Consider the following 10,866-nt stretch of genomic DNA (forward strand, 5'->3'; position numbering starts at 1 on the left):
TATTGACCTATAAGTATCCCAACGGATTTGTAAGAAAACCAATAACATGTAGTCTATAGTCGTTTAAAGTGTAAATGTGAATTACATTTTTGCCGTAAGTTTTTGTTTGCGCGCGTGCGTATGTGTAGACAGCAAATAAGGACCCGAGCTGAGGAGAGAAAATGTATGACGTCATCGCTCTGAACGCTGTCTAAACTGAACCAGACGTAACCTGAACGGCTTTTTTGACTGAATACATATCATAAATAATGTTCTGAAAGGAAGCAAAGTGTGTGGAGACGCAGGAGATCAGGTGGAGGAGTTTAAGTCGTTGTAGGATCGAAAAGTGGAAGCGAAGCAGATGCCGTGAGCAGCATCACTTAATTATTTTATTATTTTCCCACCCGTTTTCCACCAAAACCCGCCTTCTGTGACGAGATTGGCTAATAGCGTACCGCCTTTCGCACTGGGATTGGCCAAGAGTTTTCACTCATTGTTGTCTAATAGGCCATAAGTTTGAAGTCCTAGCCAATCCTAGTTTGGCGGGGCGGGGCCTACCGGAATACGAGTGTGAAAAATAAAATAACGCCGGACACGAACTGAGCCGTGCGCGCGCCGATATTCCAATCCGTCCAGCGCACGTTTCCTTCATTTCTCGGTCTGTCGCTGGCTCTGGACAGAGAAAGAGAGAGAAAAAGGAAAACGTGCGCCGAGAGCGAGAAATATCAGCGTGATGGCGGCCCTGACCGGAGGAGAGATGTGCGTCAAGTACTTAATGTTCGTCTTCAATTTTATATTCTGGGTGAGTGCATGTGAATGGACTGAAATATAATACAGTAAATGTACGCTAATATGAGCGGTGCACTTAATTTGTGACCCTTTACACTGTAGGTGTCGGTCAGTACACATAAGTCTAGATAATATCCCAAGCATCCCAGGGATGTTTCTCTGTGTAGAGAATGTGTATGCTGTTAGGCTATATGTACTAGGATCGAAGGTGTGTGTATAATATGTAGCAGACTTATGTTTATAGTGTGTCGTGTGCTTGTGTGTGGTGAGTAATGGGCTTGTGTGTGTGTATAGTGTGTAGTAGGATTGTGTGTACAATGTGTGGTGGGCATGTATGTACAGTGTGTAGTGGTCTTGAGTGTGAGTGGGACTTTAGTGTGTATTTGGGGCTAGTGTGTGTGGAGTGTAGTGGGATTGTTTGTGAGTGGGAGCTTGTTTGTTTAGTGGGCTTGTGTGTTTTTGGTATGTAATGTGCTTGTTTATATGCTATAATGTCTAATGGGCTTCTCTGTGTGTAGTACCCATCTGTCTGGCAGTGTAAGAGCAGATTTACTCTTTGCAGTGAACATTTCATTTGGGGGCAGCTCACGATCCCCTTTAGCACAGACCTGTCTGGCTGCTGTTCAGCTGACGTCATTCCAGTGTGTGTCAAGGGGTTTACTGATCTAAACTCAGTTCAAGTGTGTGTTTCTGGAGGGTCACTATAGCGTTCAGTTCAGGTGTGTGTGTATGAATGATGAGGGGTTGACTTATCTGAGCGCAGATCTGGTGTCTGTGTGTGTGTGTTGGCAGGATTGGTCACTGATCTTAGCTCATTTCAAGTGTGTGGTGGGACAGGTCTTGAATGTTGACATTGTTCCCTTGATTGACCTCACAACACCTCTGAGTGTGTCTGTCTCTGTGGAATAGACAAACTGTGTCTACCTCAGTGGGATTTTATCCTTGCACACATCCCAGATTGTGTTTAATCTGAGGGTCTATTTTTAGAGTCAAGTAATCCCACGTGCAAACTCATTATGGGCTGTATGCGGGCCTGGGCAAACAGACGTGAAGCAGCATGCAGAACACCTCCTAAATATGCCTTAGTTTGCAGTTACATTGTTTTCATATCACAGTCATTTTGCAGTTTTTCCAATTGCAGGTCCTATTAAATATTAAACATTACGTTACTAAAAATGTTGTCTGGGAATTTTAAACCAATAGACACATCTCTTGAACTGCTTGTAAATTTGTGGGATTAGTCTGAAACAACCAAACACCCATGTTCCATGGCATCACCACACAAAAATAACCACAATTTAAATCATGGGGAAAAATAGCTTGGATAGATTGGACCACAAAACACATCTGTACTTCTTATTATCCATCCATTCATCCATTACCTGTAACCGCTTATCCAATTTAGGGTCGCGGGGGGTCCAGAGCCTACCTGGAATCATCGGGCGCAAGGCGGGAATACACCCTGGAGGGGACGCCAGTCCTTCACAGGGCAACACAGACACACACACACACATTCACTCACACCTACGGACACTTTCGAGTCGCCAATCCACCTGCAACGTGTGTTTTTGGACTGTGGGAGGAAACCGGAGCACCCAGAGGAAACCCACGCGGACATGGGGAGAACACACCAACTCCTCACAGACAGTCACCCTACTTCTTATTATATATTTGTGCTATTCACACACACACATACACACACCCATTCAGTCTCACACACATTGTTGGCACATAGCAACTGCCATCACCAATGAAAGTATCTAGAACTCCAGCAGTTAATATCTCGGTAGCACTCATAAAAAGCTGATGCCACAAAGTGTGCTTACAGAGGCAAGAAACATCAGAAAGCATGAAATACTTACTCATCGTTGCATCACAAGAACAACAATGAATGGCATATATGTTGGATAACACACCATGTATATGCATTTGATTATGTGAAGACTGGACAATTCATCAAGAATTAAAAAGCAGCTTCTATGGATCTGCTGTTTTCTCTGGTTGGTTTACATTCAAAGCTTTGTGACATTTAATGTGGAATAGTATGTTTAAAGAACATTTTTTTAGGTTTTTTTACATGGCTGAAGTTAATCTTGCCTGTAAGTTTGATTTACCACAGAAACTCATTTGTAAATCGAGATGTTTAGTTTTGTAGACTTTCGGTGTGTGTTTACTTTCATGCAGTTAGCAGTCTCCCAGAAGAGAGGGTTACTATCTAAATAATGTGCAACCGCAAAAATAAGTAAATATTACCCCCCTGTGGAACAGGAATAAAGCAAAATCCTCACACCTTTTCATGGTTTTCAAAGTTTGGAGGGACCTTTGCTGTTTCTCTGCGCTGAGAATATCTGATGAGGCCACACATTAGACCAGTTCCCAGCCTGCAACCAACCTGGAGAGTTAGCACATGGTGAGGAACTACATTCTGACATCATAAAAAGTGTTTATTTTATTTGATTGATTACAATCGTGAATGTCTCCTTTCATGAATATAACAATATTTCATGCCCTTGTCAGTAAGTCCAAATTATTATTTTATACAATTTTAACCGGTAAACATAAATCAGTCAGGGAAAGTGCTAAGGAAATATATGAAAGGATCTCTGCGGTGACAGGTGTGTGGATATAGTATTCTGGCTTTAATTTCTATGCACACAAAAATGGGGAAGAAAGCCTTGGAAAAGTAGTTTCATCATTTTAAATATTAGCCTTACATGAACAATACAAATTTACATGTTGTTGTTTTTTAAATGATTGATTGGTTAATTGTTACACTTTTGACTGCAAAACCCAAGGTTGATTTTGGTTGCAATTCGAGCCTTAAGGCTAACCCTAACTTTTATTTTAACCTTAATACAGATATTCGTATTAAAATATTATTATTTAATTGCTAAATGCTCAATGTGCCTTGCGCCCAATGATTCCAGGTAGGCTCCGGACCCACCACGACCGTAAGCATAATCAGATCATAAACTGTCACAGCAAACATAGTTAGGGATCGGATATTTCTTCATTTAAATTTTCAAAGATATGTAATATTAGAAATGTTGTGGTTGCTGGTAGAAAGAGAGTTGGTTGGGCCCCACATGAAGCTCTAATGATCTAGCATAGGATATTTTACATGTTATCACATATAAAATTGTTGTAGAATTAAGAGATTACTTAGTGAGAGCCAGCTTGTGGTCCCTTCAAAGAAAAACAGTCTACACAATGTGAGTGTCTTAATAGGGTTTGGTCATCACATTTACATGTGTGGCTTTTCCATTGGACCTACTCAACTCAGCTCAGCATGCCTTAATGTGTTGCAGCCCTGGATCCTGTTCCAGTAGCAAAACCCCCCTGCGAAATGTAGTTGCTGATGTCAAATAACCCCGTCTTTAACTGAAACTATAGGCTTTGGAAACCACAACAACGGCTGTGGAGATGTTAAGTGTTGTTGACCCATCTTGTGTCCATGTGTTGTTTTTGGTTTAATATAATTTATAAAATGTTTGGTGACTGAACACAGCCCCACAATTTTTATCGTTCCTTGTTGCATATCCGACTCTTGCTGAATATTTTGTTAATCACCAATCTAAGGAGTGTTAGATGTTCTTCAATAGACCATGAGCTAATTTTATGATCTGAGTCAGTTAAAAACAAGTTTGATCTCTGGATATTTTACAGATGGGTAGTTTGTGGTCCAGGTCTGCTGTAGACTGTATCAGTCACAAGTTTCAGGCATTATGAAACTGGAAAAGGTCCAATAATAGAAAAGGGGTGTGGGGGAGGGTGTCATTGGATCTAAGGCTGACCTCTAGCTGCCACATGACTTCTTCGTGCCAACAAATGTCAGTTAGGGTTAAACATTGCCTTAATATTGAATATTTAGGCGAAACCTCTCTTTCTAAAAGGCGACATGTCATATTTTCGGTAGCTTCGCTGCAGATAGATCTCACTGAACTGCAAGGTGAGAGTCGAACTTCCTGAATCTTAGAGCCGTTGTTTTCTCACGACACGCAGCGGGGGAATGAACGATAACTCAGCACTAACTCAATCTCTGAACGATTTTGTAAGTTCCATGCAGTCAACATTCGTCAAGATAAGTACCTCAGCCACAGATAAAACCTAAATCCGAAGTTTTCCTCTCGGCCAAAAAGCTAAATTGTCGAAGAACGTCTTTGCTTGTCGCGTGCTCTCGTGTGAACCTCGTGAAGCAGCTGCACCAGAATGGAGATTTCAGGAGGGACAAAGTGTGTAAAATACTTGATATTCATCTTCAACCTTCTCTTCTGGGTATGTCAGCTGTTTTATTTACATTTCAAGTATGTTTTGACGCGTTTTAAGCAGCAGTAAATGACACATAAGTTGACTAAAAAGCAACCTGTTGGGGTGGAGTACACTTCAGCAGAGGAAAGAACACATAAATATGCGCTGAGAGAGAGACAGGCCGACGTGTGTGTGTGTGTGTGTTGTGGGCAGCAAGCATTGGCATGGAGATCGCTGCTTAGCAGACCTGATTTTAAAATCAGGGAATTAGGTCAGGCAGCCGAAGTAACAGGACCTTTTTAAAGGAAACATTCAGTAAAGTGAACTAACCCAACACTTGCAAAAGAAGACGATGTGGCACAATATAAATGTGGTTACAACCAAAATATATTTGCCTGATGAGATTTGTGAAACAACATTGTCTCCAAACAGAGCTGACAGTTTATTGATTAAGTCAGTCAGACTGGTTTTATCAGACCAGGGGTTGAAATAAACAGGTCCATAGTATATAAGTTTTCAGCTGACATGCTCAGGACACTGGTCTTTTAATCAGGGGACAGAACAGCACATAATGATAAAGAAAATGGAAGACGCATCTAATACATTTTCTAACAGAATCCTACAAAGGATTTTGTGATGGTGATTTTCCACTGGAGGCCAGAGTCTAGAACTAGGCTTAGCCCCTGTCTCGGAAACCGTCCCAAAATGTTATACTCAGTATTCAGATGTAACTTTTCATTCACAGTTTTGTTGGGCATGTCATATTAAAGGACATATCCTAATTTCTTTTACATAATTAAATTTTTGATCAGATGTCTGTTTTATGAATATTGTTTGGTTTTAAAAATGTTTAGCTTGTGTATATACAGAAGCATTTTCCCTGTCAATCTTTATCTCCTATGTTGTTACTCTGCCTTGAAGTCTGGCATTGTCCATCCATCCATCCATCCATTATCTGTACCCGCTTATTCAGTTCAGGGTCACGGTGGTTCCAGAGCCTACCTGGAATCAATGGGCGCTAGGCAGGAATACACCCTGGATGGGGCACCAATCCTTCACAGGGCAACACACACACTCACACATTCACTCACACTTACGGTCACTTTTGAGTCGCCAATCCACCTACCAACGTTTGTTTTTGGACTGTGGGAGGAAACCGGAGCACCCGGAGGAAACCCACGCGGACACAGGGAGAACACACCAACTCCTCGCAGACAGTCACCCGGAGGAAACCCACGCGGACACAGGGAGAACACACCAATTCCTCACAGACAGTCACCCGGAGCGGGAACCCGAACCCACGACCTCCAGGACCCTTGAGCTGTGTGACTGTGACACTACCTGCTGCGCCACCGTGCCGCCCCAGTCTGGCATTGTGCCTCATTTAAAAAATTGTGAAAATTACTCTTTATTACTTCAGTGTGAATGGGCAAGGCAAGTATCCTATGGACATGTAAATGTGTTTGGTTTTTGTGATGTCACAAAAAAAATACATTAAGAATATTTTGTGTTGTATGAACTGTGGAGTAAATGGTACATTTTGAAAATAGCCTGACACTTCTTTTTACGTCATCAAACTTCGGTTTTATTTGATAAAAACAAAGCCATATTTTCTCAATGACATGGACTTTTTTATTTACTTGTTGTGATCTGTGTTAGATGATTAGTATCGCTTTGTACTCCAGTCACAGAGGCTTTCAGTACAATGTTCCCTTGTATTCTGGATGGGACTGCATGTCTCAAAGCCCTGACAAGGAGTTTTTTTATTTTATCTAAGTGCACTTTATGTAGGTCTGTGAGTTTTCCAATGACACATTTGTCTCCAGAGTGCAACCCCCAATACATTGTGGCCCACTGTTTGACAGCTGCCAAGCTAGAGCACAGAAAGTCAAATATTAATATGCTGTGCTTTCTTTTGCTCTCCTTTTTTACTTCTTTTACTCTGTCTCTCTTTTAGTTTACCTCATAGCCTATAAATAGAAGACAAGCTTAATAATGTATACAACAGAAATGCCCTGTTTCTAGGAGACATTCTTATCTTGGTCAAACAAAACCCTACAATGTAAGGACACATCAAGAAATCTGTTTAGAATTATAAAAGGTACTGCTTAATTCTGATAACAATGTCTATATATACACTAGGCATGGACGATATGGACGTAAAATAATATAAGAGTAATTAAGAGTATTTCTCTCTTGGCAAAATGCTGAAAAATACTTTTATCAATTTCAAGAAAACAGTATGGCAACAAAATAAATGTTATATTAATTATTGTAGATTACTTACATTAAATTTAATATATGTTAGTTACATTAAATTAATTAATTCATTATCTGTAGCCGCTTATCCAGTTTAGGGTCACGGTGGGTCCGGAGCCTACCCAAAATCATTGGGCGCAAGGCAGGAACACACCCTGGAGGGAGCGCCAGTCCTTTACAGGGCGACACACACACATTCACTCACACCTATGGGCACTTTTGAGTCACCAATCTACCTACCAACGTGTGTTTTTGGACTGTGGGAGGAAAATGGAGCACCCATGGAGGAAACCCATGAAGACACACGGAGAACACCTCAAACTCCTCACAGACAGTCACCCGGAGCGGGACTTGAACCCACAACCTCCAGAACATTCAGAAAAAGCAACACAAAATCTGTAAACATTTGCCTATTTTGTAAACAACAGAAACTTACCAAGTTTCTGATTTTGTATAAAATAAATAAAGAAAATCTACTGTGTGCATATAAACAACAAACACAATTATACAAAAAGTAAACTTAAACTAAAGCTTCACAGTGAATAACAAAACATATACAGAGTAGTTGCCATGCTGGGTTAAGGTGGTGTCTCTGTTTTTCTGACAGTGTATTTAAACATGAAGTGTACGTGAGTTGACTGTTTGCTAATTTGCATGTTTTTGTGGTGTGTGTATTGGTCTGTGTATTTCAGCTGGCAGGTACAGGTGTTTTAGCTGTTGGACTTTGGTTGAAGTTTGATCCCAAGACTAGAAACCTATTTGAAGGGGAAGGCGCTCCCTATGTGTTTTACACAGGTCAGTGCTTTTACAGTGAGGAGTTTTTCATATTGTTTTTGCTTAATGTGTGTAGTCACTTCTGTTATAATGTCATTTGACCTAATTATTATATGAAAATATATATGTCTTCATTAGTTCATTGTCTTGTCAAACCTTCCCTCTGGATTGAGAACGTGAAACAGTTTTTTTATGTGTAAATGTTAATCTTGCAACATTCAGTTTGGCCTGCAGCTATTTAAATGACTGCTGATTTCTATATTACTTTGTTTGCTTAAAGGTTTTCTATACCTGTAGTTTTTTCCTGTCAAGTGTTAAAGTCCTGTCTCTGAGAACTTTTGGAAGCTGCTTGATGGCTAGTCACTGTGTCAGATATTCACAGATTTATGCATACAGCATTAATGTGTAAAACGTTATTTATTTTCATGCAAGATTCACATACGAACCTGTATGTGTATCTACTAAATACATTTTCCATATCACTTTTTTTAGCAGTTACATATCCTGTCTTCCTATAAGTACAATATCAAAAGACATTGGTAATTTCAAAGTGGAAATATGCATTGTATATTTATTGAATAATAAAACCAAACGTCTGAATAGTTGTTTCCCCACTGTTTTGTATAAGTTTGCTACTATTTGTGGAATGTGTAAACACTGAATGACACACACTGTGCGTGTTAGGTGTGTATATCCTCATAGCTGCCGGAGCACTGATGATGGTGGTGGGTTTCTTTGGCTGCTGTGGAGCCATTCAGGAGTCACCATGCATGCTAGGATTGGTAAATATGAACAGCCATTTATATTGCTTTTCTGCCTGTTCCACTTTTTCAAAATCTGTGAGCTATCTATGATGAATGATTCCATAAAATATTTCTTAGTATGTGCACAAACCTTTCAAAAGGTATTGACTACAGAATTGGCTAATATTCGCAATTGTTTGTGTCCTTTTCTTCTCTTTTTTGTCTACAGTTCTTCTTCTTCCTACTGCTTATCTTTGCAGTGGAAGTAGCTGCAGGAATTTGGGGATTTTCCAACCAGAGTAAGGTCAGTGTGAGCAATGTAGCCCCCTGAAACAAACACACAAAAACACAAAGGCAACAAAACAGCTCTGAAATGCAAATCACTTCCATTGCTGCCACAGGTTGTTGATGACATCACTCAGTTCTACAGGCAAACATACAACAACTATAAAGAGAATAAGCAAGATGCTTTGAAAGAAACCCTAATTCTGATCCAGGAAAGGGTGAGTTCTAGTATCCTCCTCTTTTTATTTCCATCTTGCTGTGTAAAATTTAAACAGTTTGCATATCTCTTTAGCTGAACTGCTGTGGACCGTCTAACACACCTGAGGACTTAACGTTTCTTCAAGACACCTGCCCCAAAAAAGGCATATTGGATGAACTCATCATCAAGGTAAACATACTGGGTTATCATGGTTAGAAAAAGACCTTAATCTGGTTATGTAAAGGACTAAATAATTTTAGATTTCATCTCTGGTGAATAAAGATCTCCTTTACTTTCTCTTCTGCTCGTTTCAGAGCTGTCCTGATGCTATTGATGAAGTCTTCAACTCTAAACTTCATATTATTGGAGCTGTTGGTATTGGAATTGGTGTCATCATGGTACTCTCTAAAAACTTATTATTGCTTATAAGGTCATAGGGTCATATTTCCACATTGAGATGGCTCTGCATAGGCAGTGTTGAAGAAGTGTTTTCACTGCATTTGTTGGCCCTGAAGAAACAAATTTTTGTTTTCTTACAGATCTTCGGGATGGTCTTTAGCATGCTGCTGTGCTGTGCCATTAGGAAGACCCGGGAGATTGTGTGAGGGCCTGGGAAACTGCCAGTGTATTCCTGTTGCATGATATCTGTCCCAAAGCACTCACTCTAACCTCATCAGCTAAGGGCCAATTAAATCACACTGATGGTCACTCACTCCAGATAAAGCTGGGGATCTTTTTGTCCAATTGTTGGAAATTCACTCGTTTTCTCAGTGCAGCTGTATGATTGATTGAGATCATCTGTAATGAGCCAGTGGATGTAACTGACTTTGTCAAGCCCATTGGGGAAAAGCCTTCAAGTCTAACTTTTTATATTTTTTTATCATTCATGACAGATTTTAAAGATGACACATTGTTTGCACTGTGGTTTGCTGTCTTGCTTCTGTAGATATAAAATATGAACTTTACAAATGTTATATATGTTAGTGATTTTAAATAGGGTTATTTTGATGTACAACAATCAATGCACATGGCTCGAATAAATGCCAAATAAATCACAAATGGGGTTGTTTTATTGCTACTTTAAAAAATTCTTATGGTCAAAAGGGAAAACAAGTGTCTTGTGATGTGTTTGCTTGTGTCAGACACCCTCATTCACCAACATATTCTGAGTGTCATTTAATAAATGATCCTCAGATTTAAGGAATTTTTTTGTTTCCTGGGCCCACCCTTCCTTTGGCTGAGTGTAATTCATGTTTACAGTACTCTGAAATCCAGTCTCACACACACCCATCTCTGTCACTCTCTCTCTCCCTCTCCCTTTCTCTCCCCCCCTCTCTCTCACTCTAAAACACACACAGTTTCTGGGCCAAGTGATATTCACATCGGTCACAACACCCTCCAGGCTTCTAGTGATAAACACACACAATCTCTCTCTCTCTCTCGCTCTCTCTTTCACTCTCACACACACAGTAGCCTAATGAAATAATTACAAAAGTTTACATATCCTGAAATACTGCTAAAATTTCCAGTCTATTTAGACAGCAGTGTTTGCAAAATGTTTGAATGTTGAGGCTGGATAATGTGTGCAAT

General features: G+C 40.0%; 1 protein-coding gene across 2 annotated transcripts; it reads left to right on the forward strand.

The window, feature by feature from the left end:
* Nucleotides 1-584: 584 nt before the first annotated feature.
* cd9a (CD9 molecule a) lies at nucleotides 585-10,348 on the forward strand. Of its 2 annotated transcripts, none has more exons than XM_066684766.1 (8): nucleotides 585-781; nucleotides 7,968-8,070; nucleotides 8,734-8,831; nucleotides 9,022-9,096; nucleotides 9,194-9,295; nucleotides 9,370-9,465; nucleotides 9,591-9,674; nucleotides 9,816-10,348. In XM_066684766.1, the coding sequence occupies exons 1-8, from the start codon at nucleotides 713-715 to the stop codon at nucleotides 9,879-9,881; spliced, it is 693 nt and encodes a 230-aa protein (XP_066540863.1). In that variant the 5' UTR covers nucleotides 585-712; the 3' UTR covers nucleotides 9,882-10,348. The 2 variants fall into 2 exon arrangements, with proteins under 2 accessions (XP_066540863.1, XP_066540864.1); XM_066684767.1 differs by lacking the exon at nucleotides 585-781 and adding an exon at nucleotides 4,558-5,043.
* The last annotated feature ends 518 nt before the right edge of the window (nucleotides 10,349-10,866 follow it).

The sequence above is a fragment of the Hoplias malabaricus genome, chromosome 11 (genome assembly GCF_029633855.1).
Source record: "Hoplias malabaricus isolate fHopMal1 chromosome 11, fHopMal1.hap1, whole genome shotgun sequence".
Classification (NCBI taxonomy): domain Eukaryota; kingdom Metazoa; phylum Chordata; class Actinopteri; order Characiformes; family Erythrinidae; genus Hoplias; species Hoplias malabaricus.

Bases quoted from the DNA above. Each gene is read 5' to 3' on its own strand.
- cd9a (XM_066684766.1), top strand. From the start codon at position 713: ATGGCGGCCCTGACCGGAGGAGAGATGTGCGTCAAGTACTTAATGTTC. The intron at 8,071-8,733 runs GTCAGTGCTTTT...TGTGCGTGTTAG, and splicing joins TCCCTATGTGTTTTACACAG to GTGTGTATATCCTCATAGCT. The intron at 9,296-9,369 runs GTGAGTTCTAGT...ATATCTCTTTAG, and splicing joins TAATTCTGATCCAGGAAAGG to CTGAACTGCTGTGGACCGTC.